The sequence below is a fragment of the Zalophus californianus genome, chromosome 5, assembly GCF_009762305.2.
Source record: "Zalophus californianus isolate mZalCal1 chromosome 5, mZalCal1.pri.v2, whole genome shotgun sequence".
NCBI lineage: Eukaryota > Metazoa > Chordata > Mammalia > Carnivora > Otariidae > Zalophus > Zalophus californianus.
In genome coordinates this window covers 1-20140 of record NC_045599.1, presented here as the reverse complement: position 1 = coordinate 20140, position 20140 = coordinate 1, and the positions used below count along the sequence as shown (strand labels likewise).

General features: G+C 51.5%; 1 protein-coding gene and 1 pseudogene across 1 annotated transcript in view; one reads left to right on the top strand and one right to left on the bottom strand.

Annotated features, from left to right (window-relative positions):
• Window positions 1-15866, top strand: part of LOC113915729 (voltage-dependent N-type calcium channel subunit alpha-1B-like) — a gene marked incomplete at its 3' end in the record, with an annotated part of 39587 nt that extends 23721 nt beyond the window's left edge. The window contains exons 7-12 of the mRNA XM_035727686.1: window positions 3733-3849; window positions 4243-4311; window positions 5665-5756; window positions 7996-8140; window positions 14540-14667; window positions 15806-15866. Of these exons, the coding sequence (XP_035583579.1) occupies window positions 3733-3849; window positions 4243-4311; window positions 5665-5756; window positions 7996-8140; window positions 14540-14667; window positions 15806-15866 (612 nt within the window). The remainder of the gene's footprint in view (window positions 1-3732; window positions 3850-4242; window positions 4312-5664; window positions 5757-7995; window positions 8141-14539; window positions 14668-15805) is intronic.
• On the bottom strand, window positions 12511-12931 carry LOC113938889 (annotated as a pseudogene).
• Window positions 15867-20140: the final 4274 nt, after the last annotated feature.

Sequence of the window (20140 nt, the reverse complement as noted above, 5' to 3'; positions counted from 1 at the left end):
ATTTGTAAATAATATGCAAATATCCATCCATGAAAACGTCACATATAGGAAACGGTTGGTTTCATGACTTTCAACAGTTCTTAAAACTCCTTGCTTTGCTTGCTCTCCTTCTGTTCTTCCTTCCATTTCCTGTGGCCCCTCACCACTGCCTTCCTGAGGGGTGTGGTCAGAGACTTGCAGTACACCCATCCCCTCTGGCCTCTTCTTCTCGGCTCCTGGGGTCTAGCAGGGGCTTCTGAAGGCCCTCCCAGGAGCCACTGGATTCAGGAGCTGGCCTTGGGTCTAGAGAGGAGGTGTAGGGTCCCCTGAGTGAAGTGGCCAAGTGCCCAGTGTTTCTTGTCGGGATCGGGCTCAGAATTGGGGAGATTTGTGTAGGACATGAGGTTGGACCTGATCCTACAGAGTCCATGGTTTCTCTTGCACCGTCTTCCTTCTGCTCCCTTCCCCACTGTACCAACATACAAGGCTGGTTCTCCCCGGTGGCCTCTGACGATGTCTCCTGTAACATTCTCCCTGGACATGCCCTTCCATAGGGAACCCTCTCTGGGTCTCAGGGCTGGAGGGGATTGGAGATTTTGTCTTCATGATTCAAAAAAGGGTGGTGTAAGGCCTGATGGAGTGGGAAGAGGGTCTGCCCCCAGAGACAGTGAAGCTCAGGGCTCTTGCACCCAGGCATCATTGGAAATTCACATAAAGTAGCAAATATTTGAGATTCCTGTTACAAAACGAGCATTAATGATAAAGTGTTTCACAAGTGTAGCAGAAGATCTTGAGTTGTGAGAAAATGCCATTTGACGCCACAGAAATTTTCGACTCACTCAGGCCTTTTCGTGGCCTTTTCCCGTCCACTTGGGAAGAGCACCCCCCTCCCCCCGTGCCCTTCCTCATCCTCCAGAGCACACATCATCACCTGACATGCTGCGCATGTTGGGGTATACAGAGCTTTGCTTTTCTTCATCATTGTCCCATGAGAACAAAGCTGATTAGGAGAGCAGTTTGTTGCAGCATAGACTGTGGCCCCCAGCAGATGTGCACAGGTCACTTTGCTTGACCCTGACTGGAAACAGTGATGTACTTGGATGCAGGAGATGCCGATCTGGGTCTGAGGCCTGTTGATCCCCTTTGTGGGGGCCATGTTTCACAATGCCCGGTGTACCTTTAAATCCCTTAAATCTCGGACTCCTCACCGTCTGGGCACAATGTCCTAATGTCTCCATCTTGTGGATGAGGAAGCAAGGGGCTCAAAGGAACCAGGGACCAGTGTACCCTCAAGGTGAATCAGCTACCACATTGAGAGGTGCGATGATGCATCTTTGGGGTGCTCTAGACCTGTCCTGATGCAGAGGCAGATGGCAATAAGGAAGGGTGTGGCTTTGAATTAGTGGGGGAAGTAGTAGGTGCTCTCTGGTGTGACAGAAACCACGGACTCTGGGAGGATGGGGCAAGCTATGTCCATCTCCGAGGGGTTGGCCGAGGCCAGAGGCGACTATGCATAGCCGTGGGAGGCTGCCGTGTGCTTGCTGCCCCCTGCTCTCCTGCATGCGCTCGCATGGCGTTGCCTGGCAGCTCCCGCCCTGGGCACAGCCACGGAGTGCTCTGGCTGCCACACTGTGCTCGGAGTATCTGTGGCTGCTGTCGCCATCTGTCCTCATGGCTCTCTAGGGCTGTCTGTCTGTTGCCACCCCCACCCCTCTCCCGAATGCCCACTGGAGCCCCGAGAAAAGACATCTGGGAGGAGGGGTGAGAACGTGAGTCTCAACAAAACGTAGCAGGTGACTTGTTGAGCTTTGCGTTCATGCACCATGTGGATGGACAGTGCCTTCCCCTGCCTTGTCTTCCGTCCCTTCTTTCTCACCCAGAGCCTCGATTTTCCCCAATATCTCCAGGAAATCTTCTCGTCTGTGCCAGTGGCCTGAGCAGAGCGCTTTGGGCTGGGCAAATGATAACTGTGTTATCACAGTCTTGGCCCCTCCAGACCCAAGTGAGCAGGTGCTTTAGAGGCCGGGCCCTTGGAAGCTCCCTCCCGTTCCTCTGCTTTATTGTCTTGTACAAAGTATTTCCCAGCACTGTAGACAAAGTCTCCCTTCCATCTCTGTGCCCATCCTCCCGAGGTGACTGGCTCATTTGAGAACCTGGGGCCCACGGGGCAGGGGTGGATGTCTCTTGGACATCCTGTACCACTGAGATTCTCTTTCCCCAGCACAAGCAGGTGAGGGAGCTCTAGGCAAACTGTGTGCCCTCCAGGGTCACACCTCAAGGTCCACTCCTGCCTTCTTGCCGATCTGGACCACAGTCAGCACCTCCTTGTGACTGCCAGAACTCCCACCCCATGGCTCCGACATCTAGCCCTCCAGCAGAGACAGTCTAGTCTCCAGCCACCCCGGTGGGAACTGAAGAGGCAGACAAGGGCTGGGTTGGGGCCACTGTCCTTAGAAGTAAGAGTGAGACCTGCCTCTCCACCAAAGTCCTCAGCCCAGCCTAGAGCAGATGGGCAGCCCTGGAGGGAGGGCGGCCAGCTCTCCCCAGGCTCCCCATGCCTCCTGCACGTGCTCTCCTACTGCTGCTCTCATTCAACACGTCGTGTTCTTTTCTCTTCATCTGACCACTGAATCTGGCGATACGATGTGTCTAGGCCTGAGCTGCTTGCATATGTTAAAACACCAAAGTGGCAGGAAGCTGCTGTCAGGCTGCGTGCGGGCACCTGGTCTCCAAGCAGACAGAGGGTGGGAGACTGCCCAGGGCCACAAGCACCCCCACGTCGTGGACACCGTCCAGAGCCGTGCTCCCTGAAAGGGATGTGCCAATAACTCAAGGCGCCCCTGAGCCAGGGTAAGCCTCCCTCCCAGGTAATCTGTGGAGTCCAGAGTTTATTGCTTCTTTTTGTGCTTGATTTTGAACCTCTTGGATGAGGGAGCAGTGCTAGATACCCTGGGATCTCTGGAGTTGAGACCATTTGCGAATTTCATAAGTGGCTTCCGTGGTGTGGGCCTCAGGGTCGCCAACACTTACCCTTCCTATGGTGACTTATCTGCAGGCACCAGGAGCAGCCCCAGAAGAGATGTTTGCCCCTCTGCCAGGTCCCAGGCAGCAGGGGCTTTGCTAGCCATATTGAGAAGCAAAGGGCCCTTCATTTTTTTATTTTATTTTATTTTTATTTTTATTTATTTTTATTTTTTTTAAATTTTTTTGTTTTATTGTTATGTTAATCACCATATATTACATAATTTGTTTTGGTGTAGTGTTCCATGATTCATTGTTTGTTCATAACACCCACTGCTCCATGCAGAATGTGCGCGAAGGGCCCTTCAGAGGCTCTCGGTGAAGAAGCAGCCTTGCCCGGCACTTGGACGGCTTGGCTGTGTCTTGCCAGAGGCGGTCAGTGTTAGAGGCCCATCCACAGTTGGTCTCCTGGCTCCACCTGGCAGCAAGGAGCTGCTTCTGAGAATTTTTCTCTCTCTCCCTCCCTGTTGGGTGCAGGGGAGCCTAAAGCGGAGGGGTTTCTTTGATTTGCTGCATGAGAAGTGATTTGCAATGACAAGCTTTACTTTTGGAAGGTTTTCTGGTGGCCGATTGCTGCTTATACCGTAGAGCAGTGACGTTTTGTTTGATCTCTCTTTGTATGCACTTTTCTTCAGGACCACAGCACGCCAGGGAGAGGTGGGTGGGGAGCAGCACCTGCAGTTGCAGGAGGCTGGTCTCCGCAGGTTAGAGAACAGCCTCTCTTCCCTACAGAACAATTTCATCAACCTCAGCTTTCTCCGCCTCTTCCGTGCTGCCCGGCTCATCAAGCTGCTGCGCCGAGGCTACACCATCCGCATCCTGCTGTGGACCTTCGTCCAGTCCTTCAAGGTGAAGCCCAGGCACGGCCCTCGTGCCCTGACCCTCCCCTGTGTGATGCACAGTGCTGTGGCCACCACCTCCTCCTTGCCACCAGAGCAGCCCCTCCTCGTGGAGGCTCCTTGTTGGGACCCGTTATCCTATTGTAGTTTACAAAGACATTTTAAGTGATCCAGAGAGCATCTTGGTAATGCTCACTGACTCTGAGGTGGGTTCTATGACTGATTATAGACGAAGGAACTGAGGCGGTCTCTTGGTGGAGGGGCTTCATGGTCAGTGGGGGTGGATTTGTGGTCGCTGGGTGGCCCTAGAGATCCGGCCACCGTCCACTCTGCAGACGAGGCCCGAGCAAGGTAGCTGGGCAGCCCTCCCTGGAGCTGCCCTGTCCTCTGTATGTCTCCACAGGCCCTGCCCTACGTGTGTCTGCTCGTCGCCGTGCTGTTCTTCATCTACGCCATCATGGCATGCAGGTGGGTGCGCCTGATGGGACAGGGAGCAGAAGGGGCCCCTGTGCCCTGGGGCAGAAGGGCACTGATCATGGTCATCAAATGGTATCAATGACAGATTGGCACTTGGGGAACATTTCTATGTTTGAAGCACTTTATGAACTTAATTCTCAGAAAGAATGTTCTACCGATAAGGACACGGAGGCTGGGCACCACGGGTTTGGGCCTGTCACCCAGAGTCCACTAGTGAGGAGTAGCTCCACCGTCTGTGGGAAAATGCTCTGCTGTGCTCCTGAGTGGAACCCCATTGGGCTGTTAGGGTGTTGATGGGCATGTTTGATTGGGTGCCGGGCCCCCATGGTGGCGGAGCTTTTGAGCACATCTGCCTAGTTCTGAGTGGCCTGCAAAGCACCAGCTGGTCATTCTGTTAGTCCAGAGAGTTGACCTGATCCTTTACAGGAAGTTATATGTTACAGAAGAAAAAAGTCAACAGGATCACACCAGATCACTGTACTGTCAAGTTCAGCTTGGATAAGTTAGATTGCCTTTATTTTGCCAAAGAACCCTTTGTCAGCTACTTAGAAAAACATTTAAAAGAAAGCAGTGTTCCAGTTTTAAATCTTTGGCATCTGGCCACTTTTCAACAGTAGGATGGGAGATGGATCCAAATGTTAAATTATAGTGGGAGAAGCCATTGTCTTAAAGGTTAGCTGAGAAGTGATTTTTAAACTCTACTTCAGGGATTGAAAAGGTTCTCTTCCTTTAAAATTTGCTGAGATCTGATGCTATTTAAAAAATAAATATATTTGTGCCTGCTTTGGTTTGGGAATTTATAAGACCAGAAGGGTCACTGATCTTTGTTTTTGGTGAATATGTGATAGTTCATAAATTTTTCAGCCAGATTCCAGATTTTAAGCCAAGTACAGTTACTGACTTGTTTGCATTCCTAACCCTAAAAATAAATCAATTAAAATGGATAAAAAGCCCATTGTGATGTTTGCACAGAAATTTAGAAAGAAACTTTCAAGTTGACCTCATAGCTATTACCAATAAAATTATTGCTTCGGAGTCATTGATGACAGGGTGAAATTTCAAATGCTTCCTGTCTTATATATAGCGCAGCCCATGTAAACTTAGCTCTGGGTGGCATTTTTACTCGGCATGCGGACTTGCAGGTGTAGACATGAGGAGCTGGGGGGGGGCGGTGGGCAGTGACGTGTTTGGCTGGAAGTGCTGGCCTCTCCAGCCCCTGCCGCAGGGGTGGTGGCTAAGGGCAGCGTCCTGTGCCCTGTGGGTCCTCACGTGCAGACATCCTCTTCTGCCTGGCCACAGCTCCTGAGGGCCCAACAGGACCAGCCTGCAGCCTTCTTTCTCATTTCAGGTTTTTGGAAATATTGCCCTGGATGATGACACCAGCATCAACCAGCACAATACCTTCAGGACGTTTTTGCAAGCCTTGATGCTGCTGTTCAGGTGTGTTGTTTGGGGAGTCAGCACAGGCTCAGAGGCTCCTCCGTTCAGGAGGGACAGGGCGTGTGCCGACCCAGAGGGCCACCCCCCTCCGACACCCAGCTCGTGCTGGCTTCCCCTCAGTGGGCCTTCCCAGCTTCTTCTCCCCTCTTCCTCCTTCCTTCCCTAAGGGTTCCTGGGCCTCGGGACAGATGGAAGGGAAGTCCATGAGGGAGGTCAACCTGAGAGCCCCAGGTGAGGCTGGCCTTGACCACCTCAGCTCAGATCCCTGGGGGTGGCCAGAAGGCCTCTGGTGAAGCTGCAGCCAAGGGTCTGGGAGGACAGAAGGTGTCCAGCAGGGCCTTTTTCGGTGTGCTGGACATAGGCTTTGCATCTGCTCACCTTGTTGACTGCAGGGTCTGTGGGATCGGGGGCGGGGGCAGGGGCGGGGGCAGGGCAGGGGGACACAGAGTGTGCTACTCAGGGACCCAAGGAGCTCAACTGGCCAGAGTGAGTGCCTCCACCTGCCCCATGGCTCACAGGACTGCAATCCCCTAGGCTCCAGGCTCCAAGGCAGGCAGAGTAGCTTGTTTCTGGCTCAGGCGCCTCCCTGTGTGCTCGACAGGGCTGCATGTCAGCTTTTGTTCCGAGATGTGACACACTCTCTGTGGCCCATCCTGGTTTGGGGGCTGTGGGGAGGGGGTGAATGTGTCTCACTGCCTCCAGGGTCCCCTTCGTTAAGGCAAGCCCACCACATGACCCTAGGAGGGAAGAAAGGAGCTCTTCGTAGGGACTTGAGGAGGGGTACTGACATAAAACCCTGCCTGGGGCTCCTTCTTGAGGTGCCCACACGCGTGTTTGTTCATGCAGATGCACCAGGATGCTGTAAGGCCTGTGTTGGGAGATGCCCAGCACGGTTAATCCCAGGCAGATGCATTCCAGGGCCCGTGGAGGTTCTTCTTTTTATGGAGGGAGATCAGACCGATCTGCTTAGCTAAGCTGCCTGGAGAGAGTTGTCTGACTCTTGTTTTTTTAATCAGATAGACAAGTATCCTTAGGCCTACACCTTCTCCAAATGACATCATTTCTCTGGACTTTAGCTATTACATTCATTTCATCTCTTCATTAATTAATGTCCTGCCTCCTGCTGCAAGAGTTGAGGCAGGCCTATGAAACCAGCCTCAGTTTTAATTCTTTGTTCTCAAAGATCTCTTTTCCTCCCTGGTCTCTGTGTCATGTGTGAGCACCAGTATCAGTCAGGCCTGGCATTGGACAGCTGCCCTGCAGGAAAAGCCCCCTACTCCTAGCCATTGTTAATGGGAAGTGGGCTCCACTTGTGCCGAGAGCTGGCCATGCAGGCACACCCAGTGTCGGGGGGGGCCCAGGCCTCTGGGCTGCCTGCTAGTCTAGTGCACATCTGGCCCTCGTGCTGGCCGCACACCCAGGGACAAAAGTCCATGAAGAAAGGTCCTCCAGGGTGGCCACTCAGGCTGGTGGGGCTGTTCTTGCTGTGTTCAGGAAACAGCAGATGCTGGTGTGGCTGGAGTGGACTGAGCAGAGACCACGGGGAAAGAGCAGGCTGCGAGTTTCACAGAGCTGTGGGCAGTTGTGTGAATGTTGGGTTTTGCAGTAAGTGAGGGGTCATTGAGAGGAAAAGTGACCTGATCTCACCTCTGTGTGGTGGACCCACTTGGCTGTTGGGTGGGGCAGAGCAGGAAGATCCGTGAGGAAGCTATTGCAGCAGCTCAGGGGAGGTGGTTGTTGCTTAGCCCAGGGTGCTGAGAAGTGGTAAGAGTCTAGCTGGTTTTTGAAGGTAGATGAGCTGATGAAGCTGGTGAGAAGGAATGGAGGCAGGGATGCCTGCAGTATATTTGGCCTAAGAAACGGGATGGAGCCCCCATTTCTTGAATCAGGGAAGTTTGGGATGGCACATGCTGGGTGAGGGAGGCCAGGAAGGGCTGTGTTGGCTTCGAGGTGCCAGAGGTCCATGAAGGGGCGCTCACCATAGTGCTGACTTTTGGTGCAGTTCCTTGTTGTCAGTAACTAGTTCTTTCCGAGTTAATGATCAATTTGAAAACCTAATGCCAGAGGATTCTTTTTAAGAAGCAGGCATCTCTTACCTAGACCTTACATATGAGTGGGTTCTCTGTGGGAGGGAGCCCAGGGAGGGTATGCACTTGAGCCAGCTCTTCTGAGATTTCTTCTCAGGCTGGCCTGGGCCTTCCTTTGTGGGTCTCATGGCTCTGTCCTTCTTCTCTCTCAGGGGTGCCACTGGGGAGGCCTGGCATGAGATCATGCCGTCTTGTCTCAGCAACCGGGCCTGTGATGAGCACACCAATGCCAGTGAGTGTGGGAGCGACTTTGCCTACTTCTACTTCGTCTCCTTCATTTTCCTTTGCTCCTTTCTGGTAAGTCCTGGTCACTGTGCCCATGTGTCCACCTGTCTCAATCCATCCCAGGCCTCCCTTCCATCTCTCACTGATCCCTGATACTGATTCATGTCACATTACAAGCGGATTCTGTGTTGATGGTCCTGTTTCCCCAGAGACGATGACCTCTAAAAGGACCCACTCTGTCATGAGCTCCTGTGGGCCTTGCCTTTCCTTCTCAGAAAGGGTTTTAAGTTTCCACGGGACAACTGTCCTTTAGTCTTTAGCCTCTGCCATGGTGATGAGTTACAAAGAAGCAGCACTCCAGCTGGTGTGCCTGGGGCAGATGAGCCTCAGGAAACTGGTTTTTGGGGCGGTAAGTGGACTAGGTCCAAGTCAGCAGACACCACTGGGAAACTTTGAGCAGGGGCATGGCACAATCTGGTTGATACTTTAAAACCTTGCTCTCGCCTCTGGTCAGGAGAGGCTGAAGAGTGGTCAGGAGATGGTTGGAGGTGACAGTGCCTAGAGAAGGGTGGGGATGAAGGGGGTTGAGCTGCACTTTAAAGACAGAGCCAACATGACTGATGAGTAAGCACAGGCATGAGAGAAAAAGAGAAAGAAAGCCGCACCTGTCGTTTGCTGGGGCGCTGGAGAAACAGGTGCTCGTTCACGCCAGTGAGAATGTGACGAGGTGCAGCAGCTGTGGAAGACAGTCTGGTAGCTCCTCAGTAAACTGAAAATAGAATGGCAGTATAACCCAGCAACTCCACTTCTGGGCATATGCCAGAATTGAAGACAGGGACTTGAATAAATATTTGTACACATACGTTCATAGCAGCATTATTCACAATGGCCAGGAGGTAAAAGCAACCAAAGTGCCCACCAACAAGTGATTGGTACACAAAATGTGACATGAACATACAAGGGACTATCATTCGGCCTTAACAAGAGAGGCAGTTCGGGCCCATGCTTCAATATGAATGAATCGTGAAGTCATTATGCCAAGTGAAATAAACCAGTGACAAAAGGAAAAATAACTGTATGGTTTCACCTATCTGAGGCCCTCGAGTGAAGTTCACAGAGACAGAGTAGGATGTAGGATGGCGGGTGCCAGGGACTGGGGAAGGGGTGGGAGTTAGGGTTTAATGGGGTCAGGGTTTCAGTTGGGGAGGATGGAAGAATTCTGGAGATGGATGGTGGGGATGATTGCACAGCAGTGTCAGTGTGCTTGATGCCGCTGCACTGTGCACCTAAAAGTGGTTAAATTGGTCAGCTTTTTGCTTTGTATGTTTTACCACAATTTAGAAAATGGTATTAAAAAAGAATTAACATAAATCCTATCCAAACTCTTTTTATTTTTTTAGAGGGGGGAAGGAAAGAGGGAGAGAGAGAATCTCAAGCAGACTCCATGCTGATTGTGGAGCCCGACCTGGGACTCCATCTCACGACCCTGAGATCATGACCTGAGCTGAAATCCAGACTCGAACGCTTAACTGACTGAGCCAACTAAGTGCCCCCTATTCAGATTCTTTCAAAAAGTAGAAGAGCAAACACCTCCTGACACATCCTGGGATGCTGCCATTGTCCTAATACCAAAGGCAGGCAAAGATGCCACAAAAAAAGAAAACTACAACCAATGTCCCTGATAAATATATAGTAAGAATCCTGAACAAGATGCTAACAGACTAGTTCCAATAACACATTAAAAGGATTATACACCATGATCAAATGGGATTTATCCCAGGAATGCACGGATGCATTTTCAACATACAAAGATTAACCAATGTGATGAGGAAAAAACCCACATGATTATCTCATTGGTGCAGAAAAGCATTTGACAAAATTCAACACCCTTTCATGACAAAAACACTTAGCAAACTCGGAGTAGAAGGGAGTCCTTAACATGATGAAGGACATTTATGAAAAACCTACAGTTAACATTATACTCAGTGGTGAAAGACTACAAACTTTTCCCCCAAACAGCAGGAATTAGACAAGGATGCCCACTTTTTTTTAATTATGTTAATCACCATACATTACATCATTAGTTTTTGATGTAGTGTTCCATGATTCACTGTTTGCATATAACACCCAGTGCTCCACGCAGAACGTGCCCTCTTTAATACCCATCACCAAGGATGCCCACTTTTTATCACTTCTCAACATCGTGCTGGAAGTCCTAGTTAGAGCAATTAGGCAAGAAAAAGAATTAAAAAGCATCCAAATTGGAAAGGAAGAAGTAAAGATATCTCTATTTGCAGATGATACTATTCTATATGTAGAACATCCTGAAGAACACACACACACACACACACTACTAATACTAATGAATGAGTTAAAGTGTCAGGGTACAAAATCAACACACAGTAAACAACCAGAAAAGGAAATTAAGGCAATAATTCTATTTCCAGTAGCACCCAAAAGGATAAAATACCTAGGAATAAATAAATACCCATGGAGATGAAAACCTGTACGGTGAAAACTGCAAAATATCGCTAAAATGAGCTAAGACCTAATTAAATGGAAAGACATGCATGTCCATGGATCAGAAGACTTAATATTGGTAAGGTGGTAATGTCCCCACAAAGTGAGCTCTAGATTCAGTGTGATCCCTGTCAGAGCTCCAGTGGCCTTTCTACAGGAATGGAAAAGCTGATCCTCAAATTCATATGGAATGGCAAGGAGCCCCAAATAACAAAAAATCTTGAAATTAAAGACCAAGTGAGAGAACTCACATTTCCCTATTTCAAAACTTACTATAAAGGTACCATGAGTAAAAACAATGTGGCTGAAGAGATACTTTTCCAAAGACATACAGGTAACCAACAGGTACATGTAAAGGTGCTCAGCATCACTTATCATCAGGGAAATGCAAATCAAAATCCTAAGAGCCAAGATATGGAAACAACCTAAGTGTTCATCAACAGGTGAATTAGATAAGGAAGATTTGGTGTGTGTGTACATACACACACACATTTTTCAGCAATGGGAAAGAAGGAAATCCTTCTGTCATTTGTGACAACACAGATGGATCTTGAGGGCATTATGCTAAGTGAAAAAGGCCAGACAGGGGAAGACACATACTACATGTATAACTTATATGTGGAATTTTTTTTAGAGGTCAAACCGTAGGAACAGAGAGTAAAAGAGTCGTTGCCAGGGAGTAGAGAGTTGGGGAAATAGGGAGAAGTTGGTAAAAGGGTACACACTTTCAGCTATAATATGAATAATGTCTGAGGAGGTAAAGTAAAACGTGACTATAGTTGATAATACTGTATTGTATAATTGAATTTTTCTGAGAGTAGAACGTAAGTGTTCTACCAAAAAAAAAAAAAAGGTGATGGATGTGTTAATTAGATTGTAGGAATGATTTCACAATGTTTATGTATGTATATATACCACAATATGCACTTTAAGTCTCTTATAATTATGTCAGTTATATATATCTTAATAAGGATGATACTGGGGCAGTATGGTATTGGCGTAAGGATAGACCAGTGGAGTGGGATGGAGATTCCAGAAATAAATCCAAATATCTATGGACAGTTGATTTTTGAGAAGGATGACAAAGCTGTTCAGTATGGAAAGAATAGTTTTTTAAGACATGGTGAAGAGACAACTGGATGTCCACATGCAAAAAAATAAAGATGGACCCCTACCTCAGCCCATATACAAAAATGAACCCAGAATTGATGAAGAGCTAACATACAAAACTCTTAGAAGAAAGCATAGGGGGCAGAACTTCATGATCTCGATTTGTCAGAGGATTCTTAGATTCAACACCAAAATCACAAGCAACAAAAGAAAAAAATAAATTAGACTACTCAAAATTAAACACTTTGTGTGTCAAAGGGGATTATAAAAATGTGAAAATACAATTTAAGGAATGGGAGAAAATACTAATCCACATATTTTATAGGGGATAATATCCAAAATACATAAAGAACTCTTAGAACGTACTACAAAAGACAACCATATAAAAAATGGGCAAAAAATCAGAATACACATTTTAGCCAAGAAGATATACAAAGTGGCCAACAAGCACATGAAGACATTCATCACCTTTGGGCATTAAGGAAACTCAAAACCACACACTTGCTTCACACTCACTAGGATGGCTATAATGATAATTTTTTTGGGGGGGTGGCTGCATACTAACACAACTTGGTAGTTTTTATTGTCTAGGACAATGGTCACAGACCACAAAGACTCGGGAAGACCCATTGCTTGGGCCCAACAAGAGACAATACTTTCCCTCGCAGTTCAGAGTCCTCTGGGCTGTAAGGGGACAGGCTTTTCTTACGTGGCTCTGGTAGAAGGTCCGTGACTGTACTCAGTACAAGAAGAGCCACAGCTGAGCCTACTTATGTGGGGGTGGGTGGATAAGGTGGCCATCCTCATTTCCATTACTTGGGTGCAACCCTAAAGACCCGGATGTGGATGGCCGAGTTGTTGCAGATGCGGGTCAGTGGCTCTCGTGTATCAGTCTCTGGTTCCAGCTCATCGACAAGCTCCACAGTGGAGGTATTGGCAGCCACCTGCAAGGACCCGAAGCTGCCTGCCTGAAGCTGTAGGGCAATGCTGATGACATGGTTGATGGCCAGGCCCAAGTCATGAATGCAGATCTCACTGCATGAATTCTGACCCCGAGCCCCTCCGTCCAGAAGCTTTTGGCAGCGGGCCAACTGGGCCTTAAAGTCAGTCTTCATGTTGACATAAATGTCATTGGGCCTCCAGGGCAGGTGGTGGGGGAGCCTTCCGAAGGGTATACTCCCCCGGGTCCAGCTCAGCCTCGACGGCCCCGCGGGGCTCTCGGTTTTCCGCCATGCTGTGTGCCACTCTCCAGTCCACAGTCCCCTTCCCGAGCACGCGGCCCGCTCCGGGCCAAGCCACTCAAGCACTGCGCCCACCCCCTCGGACTGAGCGCGCGGCGCCGGACACGCAAGACCGGGGAAGAGAAGAAAAGCCGCGTGCCGGAGGATCGCGAGTCTGTGGCCGCCCTTACGGCTCGGGGATCCTGAAAGATAATTTTTTTAATGGAAAATAACCAGCATTGGCAAGGACATGGAGAAATAGTAACTCTTGCACATTGTGATAGGAATGTAAAATGAGGCAACTTCTGTGGAAAACAGTTCAGCCCAAAGGTGGAAACAACCCAAATATCCATCAATGGATGAATAGATAAACAAACTTGTATATACCTACCATGGAATATTATTCAGCCTTAAAAGGCAATGAGGTTCTGACCCAAATGAATGGCTGAGCCTCAAAAAATCACGCTAAGTGAAAGAAGTCAGGCACAAAAGGCCGTATATGGTCCTGTATTGTAGGATTCCTTTTATATGAAGTACCCCAAATAGACAAGCCGATAGATGCAGAACAGAGATTGCTAGGGAACGGGAGAAAGGGGAAATAAGTGAGTGACTGATTACAGTAGGAGGCATTTTCTGGGGTGATAAAGAATTTTTGAGGGGCACCTGAGTGGCTCAGTCGTCAAGCGTCTGCCTTCGGCTCAGGTCACGATCCCAGGATCCTGGGATCGAGTCCCGCATCGGGCTCCCTGCTCCGCGGGAAGCCTGCTTCTCCCTCTCCCACTCCCCCTGCTTGTGTTCCCTCTCTCGCTGTGTCTCTCTCTGTAAAATAAATAAATCTTAAAAAAAAAAGAATTTTTTTTTAAATCCTTGTTCTTTTATTTATTTCTTTCCCAAAGATTTTATTTATTTATTTGACGGAGAGAGACACAGCGAAAGCAGGAACACAAGCAGGGGGAGAGGGAGAGGGAAAAGCAGGCTTCTCGCCGAGCAGGGAGCCCGATGTGGGACTCGATCCCAGGACCCTGGGATCAGGACCCGAGCCGAAGGCAGACGCTTAACGACTGAGCCACCACCCAGGCGCCCAAAAAAAAAAAAAAAGAATTTTTGAAACTAGAGAGGTGGTTGCATAATATTGTGAATACACTGAAGCCACCGAGTTGTACTCTTCAAAATGATTAAATGTATGTTATGTGAATTTCAACTCAAACAAAAAAGAAGCTGAGCTTTTGGCCTCTGGAGTCCAAACTACTAACTCCAAAGTCACTGTTTTCCTTGAAGACTGGCTAGGTGGGGAAGAGGGTGGGTGATGGGAGGTGGGGTGGGAGGGGTGCCAACATGAATTAGGGTAGGGCAGCAGAAGCAGGGAGTGGGAGGGACCTGGGTTAGTTTGCGGGACCCAGAACCCCGGGGTAGGAGGCTGGCTGCTGCGGGGGCTGGTGGTGGTGGTGGTGCAGGGGAGGCCCAGAGGCTGGGGGGAGCAGGGCTGGACGGGCTCTGGCTGAGTCAGAGTGGCCTCCGCTGCCACGATGGTTTCGCACAGACTTTGGCTGGAGGGTAAGGGCTAGGGTAGAGGGCGGGCTGAGGTCTCTCTACGTCACCCCTTCTCCTTCCTGTCCTGCAGATGTTGAACCCCTTTGTGGCCGTGATCATGGACAATTTTGAGTACCTTACACGGGACTCTTCCATCCTAGGGCCTCACCCCCTGGACGAGCTCATCCGGGTCTGGGCTGAGTATGACCCGGCCGCGTGGTGAGTGGCCCCCGTGTTCCGTGGTCCTCAGGGTGGTCCGTGCCACGGATCTCGGGACAGGGCTGGGTGGCTTCAGACCTGTGTCATGTGGCACAGGTTTTGTCAAACCCCTTCAGGTTTTGGCGGGGTCCGCTGAGGGTGGTGCCAGGTCCCCTTCTAGGTGGCACGCTCCTTCTCATGCCCACAGTGCTCTTACACAGCTCCCTGGGCTGAGAAATGCTCTGTGAGACCCTTAGTCCAGGCTTAGGAGGTTCCAAGGGGTCTGTGAGGCTCAAGTCTCTTGCCAAATGGGAGTGTACTGTCTCCTCACAGGTCTGTCACATGAGGGGCGTGGAGGGCTCAAGGGAGAGGGTGTGGACACAGCAGGAGGGCCTTCCCTTGGGGCCTCACCATCCTCATGAAGCTTGGAGGCCTTCATGGCAGAAATGACATTCTTCCCGCCGATGGGCTCAGGCCTCTCCCTCCCTGCCATCTCTTGGGAACAGGAGCCAACATGCACCTGTGTCCCCAGCCCAGGCTGCAAATAGCAGGCGCTTGGTGAACTTTCACTGAAATTAAAGGAGCTACCAGGAAGGGTCTAATATGTTGAAGACCCTTTGGTCATGGTGGGAAAGGGTTACTGTGTTGCATTAAGTGAGGGGTAGTTTGTTTCCAGACAGAGCAAGTATGTCATGAGGGGACTGGCTTGCATTAGAAGGGTGTTCCGTGATCCATGGGAGAGTCCTGCACACCCAGGACACATACTCTTATCCTCGGGGCTAGCAAAGCAGCATGGACTCACCATCTGCCCATTTGTCTGTTCCTTCATCACTCGCTTCTTCATTTGCTTATTCATTCATTCATTCTCTCAAGCGGATACTTGAGTAGTTATTCAGGGCATGCTCTCTGCAAGGCCAACACAGGACATGGAAGGGCCAAGACACCTGGCTGCTGGGGAAGGCACAGGCCGGCTCATCGCCTCGCTCATGGTGAGCGCTCAGCAGACATGAATGTGAATGAACCAAGTGCATCAGTAAACGGATGGGCATCCATCCCTTCCCACGCTCGAAGGGAATGAGAAGACTGTGAAGATGGGGTGTAGCCACTTCCCACCTCCTCTCTCCGAGGCTCCCAGCCTGCCCGTGTCCCCCTTGCACAGCTCTGTGTTTGGTCACCCCTTGCGTGGTAGAGGCCTGGAGGAGATGGTCAGTGTCGTCGTGGTGAGGACCCTACTGCCCACAGTTTTGCCCTAAATTGGAGCTCAGCAAGGGGATTGCTCCAGAGCTCTCTGACCCTCAAGCCCCTGGGAGCTTGGCTGGGCTCCCCCACCCTCCTCTCATCCTGCCTTCCCGGAGCCCCTACCCCATCATGTGAGGATCCAGAAGATGCTGTATGAGACCCTTCCCAGGCTGGGCAAGTCCTGAAACCACTGGTAGCACCAGCAACCCTAGGGCATTTCCATTCCTGTAGTGTCTCTGGGTGTTTTCCATTGTAGTGAAAACTGAATAATTTTCACGCAGTGCAGAACAAGCATGGATTTATTTATGTTTCATGGTGTAGGTGACCGTTTTTGTGGCCTCGGAGAGTCCTGTCATTTTGCTGATGCGTCAGCACATCGGCCCTGCAGTGCCCAGTGTCATTCTGGGTCAGGGGTAGGTGTGGGTTCTCTGGTCAGGAGGGCCCAGTCAGGTCAGAGAGCAGGAGAGACTCCAAGTGAGGCAGGCTTGAGGCTCATTCTAGGAGGGTCATCTGCACTGTGGTCTCAAGAGATGCTGCTGTTTCTGGGCACATTGTTTCCAGTATATGTGCTGCCAAAGGGAGGACCGGGCACGTTGTTTCTAAAGGGTGTGTTGCAGGGAAGCAGAGATGCTGTATGGGCAGTATGTTCATATGTGCACGACAAAGGCAAGTCAGTGCAGGCCTGTGAGAGGGGAGGACTTCCCCCCAATCTTTATGAACTGTAGACCCAGGGCTACCCCTAGTCCAGCCACAGGTGGAGCAGAATTTGGACATACAGGGAATGGACTTGGGCCAGACTGTAGTTTTGTGATGGTGCACAGGGGTCTCAGACTGTTTCCCAAATCCAGAGTTCTGAAAATGGGGCCTCTGGAAGGCAGGGGCCATTGGGAGTGGGGTAAAGAAAGTGCTGTGGAAGAGTAGACAGCAAATATAAGCGTCACCCCAGAGGTGGCATCTGTGAAATAGCACACAAGACCATGGTCCAAAGTAGCATAAATGTGACCCGCAAGTAACACTCAGACTTGCTGCTCCCAAGTGGCCTGGGCTGAAAACATAGCCTGCCTCCAGATGGCAGGGGATAGGGGAAGGCCCAGCAGAGGCAGCTGAGGAGACTGAGTCCTGGGCATAGGACCGAGGGTGCTTTGAGCCCTTCCTAGCCTCCGTGGCAGATGTAGGGATGTGGTCCGCTTTATATCCCAGGTGGCCACTCTGCTGTCTCCTCGTTCTTGGAGAGACTTAAAGAACAACAAAACTTTGTGAAATTTCCCAAGCTTTCATATGTGTGTATGGCTCTGTGGGTGCGTGTTGCATACGTGCACGGGTGTGTTTGTGTGCACATGTGGCATGCGTACATGCATGTGTGCAGCAGACATACCTGTGTGCATGTGCGCACATGCACATGGTTTGTGTGTACACGTACGAGTGTGCACACGTGATTGTGCAAATGTGTGAGTGCGGTGCATGTGTGCACGCGTGTGTGCATGGGTGTACATGCACATGGTTTGTGTGTACGCGTATGAGCGTGCACGCGTGTGTGCAAATGTGAGTGCAGTGCATATGTGCACGTGTGTGTGCTTGTGTGCACGTGTGTGAATATGCAGCAGACATACACGTGTACATGTGCACACACGCACATGGTTTGTATATATGCGTACGCGCGTGCACACGTGATTGTGTGCAGGTGTGTGCAGTGCATGTGTGCACGTGTGTGTGAATGCACGTGTGCATGGGTATACACGGGCGTGCATGCTTGTGTGTGCACATGTGTGTGAGCGCAGGTGTGCATGGGTATGTATGTGCACATGTGCGTGCACACATGCCTGCTGTGGGGAGATGAAGAAGGCGTGGGGTTGTTGCTTTATGGTGCCGCCTTCTCCCATCTTCCCCGTTGCCTCACTTGGTGAAGGGTAGAGAGTCGAGAGGAGAATCACAATCACACCTGTAAGCGATCTGTCTACTCATCTTTGTGTTCATCCATCTGCCCAGTCAACATTCCTGAGCATCCGCCGTGTGCTGGGGACCAGGGGTGTGTAGGTGAAGCAAGCACGTGCTCTCGGGATGCTGAGTCCAACGGGACTGTGGGAGAACAGAGGAGCCATAGTGTGAGCCCGGGGTGTTCGAGGAGGGAGAAACCCCATCTGGCCAGTGAGTCAGAGGAGGTGGCATTTGAGCCAAACCGAAGAGGGCAGGATGGATTGAGCTCTAGAGAAGAGGTTGGGGCCGGGGCTGAAGGGAAGGGGCTGTGATTGTGTCTGATGGAGAAGAGAACGCATTGCAAAGGGGCTGGAAGGGCGGCTGGGACAGGTTGAGAAGGTCTTGAAATTTGGGATAAACAAGGAGCTTTGACTTTGCTTTACAGACAGCGAGGACAGTTTTTTGCATTGCAGTGACAGTATGGTGCCCCCACTTTCCATCTGGTGCCGTGTGAGGGATTCGATGGTGGAAGAGAGAAGATGAGCCAGAGAACAGGCTGTGAATTGGGTTGGGTGATTATTGGGGCTGGGGGCTTCACCATGCTTCCAGACCCTTCGTCATGATCCTTTAGGTCCAGTGAGGTAGCAAGCACCTTGGGTGAGGCCAAAGTGGGGCTTCCTCTTTCTTCCCTCTTTTGCAGAAATGACTTGGAGCTGACTGGACAGGAAAGAGAAACGTCGGTGTTGGCCAGGGTGCCCACCCTGGGACTAGGGGGTCCTTAGCCGGGCCAGCAGACTCCAGGAGATGCAGGAGGTAGAGACGGTCAGGAGAGCCAGGCGTGGGGTCTCCAGAACTCAGGGAGCGAGAGCAGGGGCTGCCAGAGAGGGTGGGCGAACAAGACCCGGGGGGAGGCGGACCAGTGGTTGCAGTGCGTGCACAGTGGGGGCTTGCGACAGGGGCCAGCACTGGTTCTGTATGGTGTGCCTCCTGCCCGCGTCAGGCTCTGGAAATGGTCTTGGGATTGCCCTGCCTCCCGGGGCTTTCTGAGCCCCAGGATTCCCTGCAGGGAGCTGCCTGTCCAGCCGCCCGGCTCCTCTTCCTGTCGCAGGCTGGGTGGGCGGGCGGGACGGGCTCATGGTGCCCTGGTTGCCATAACCTGTGACATTTCCTTTCCACTTGCCCGGTTCATTGTAAGGATACGTACAGTTTGTTGCGTTGTATTGCGCCACCCGTCGGCTTAGGGAAGAACTGCCCTCGTAGGTTGGCCTACAAGGTTTGCAACTCAGAGCCTCCATGGGACATACCCTTCCCTGCCCGAAATGCAAACACAGCGCACACTCCCTGCCTGGTTTGGGAATGAGGACACCTCACCTCTCTTTCCTCCTGCCCTGCCCTGCCCCGCACTCCAACCTCCTGGACGCTCTGGTGCCCCATCTGATCTCCCGACCCCTCCCGCTGGCTGGGGAGAGGCCGCCTTCTGAGGCGGTGCACACAAGAACTTGCTGGCTGGGCCTGGAGGGCAGGGGTCGGCTGCTGGGTGGGAGCTGGGGGCCAGGCCCTGCCTGTGCCCGAGGAAGCAGCTGTCTTTCCCGGCTTTGCCTCCAGGCTCTGCAGGGTGGGCTAATGGTCAGACAGGCTGGAGGCCAAGGGCCCCAGAGGAGGAGCGCATGGGCACAAGCAGGCCAGGAGGAGCGGCCCCTCCCAGTCTGAAGAGCCTGACAACCGAGGGGCTTCTGGTCCCGGAGGGAGGCGAGGACAGAGGCAGTGGAGGCCCAAAGACGGGCCCTCCTGCTTCACCTCTGGATCGATCCACTCAGCCAAGGCTGGGAACCCTGAGAGGAGGGCCAGGCCCTGGGGCAGCTGTGCCTGCCAGGAAAAAGCTGTTGCCTTTCTCTCCTGGGTGGCCTGAACCCGACCTCGTCTCTGGGACCCCAAGCAGGTCCCATAGGCAGGTGTCCCCAGGGGTGGAGGTGAGGCTGCAGGCCTGGTGGCCTGTCTACCTTGGAAGACAGTCATCGGCCCCCAGACACCTCCCTGGATCCGCAGCCTTGTCCCGTGTGTTGGGGCCAGCCCTGTCCCTGGTGTGGACAGGAGGGTGCAAGAGTGGCTCCAAGCCACACCCCACCCCAGCTGCCCACCACGCCCCTGCCCCCTGCACGCCCCCCCCCCATCTCCCATTTCCTGCCCAGCCCTGACTCCCCGCAGCAGCCCCGCCCTGGGCGGCCTAGGGTGTCTCTGGGCTTGGAGCAGGACTCACCGGTCAAGTTTGTCTCTAGAGCCTCGGGGCTCCCCCAGCTCTAGTTTTCTGGCTTGTTGTAGAGTTTTTCTCCACTTCTTTTAG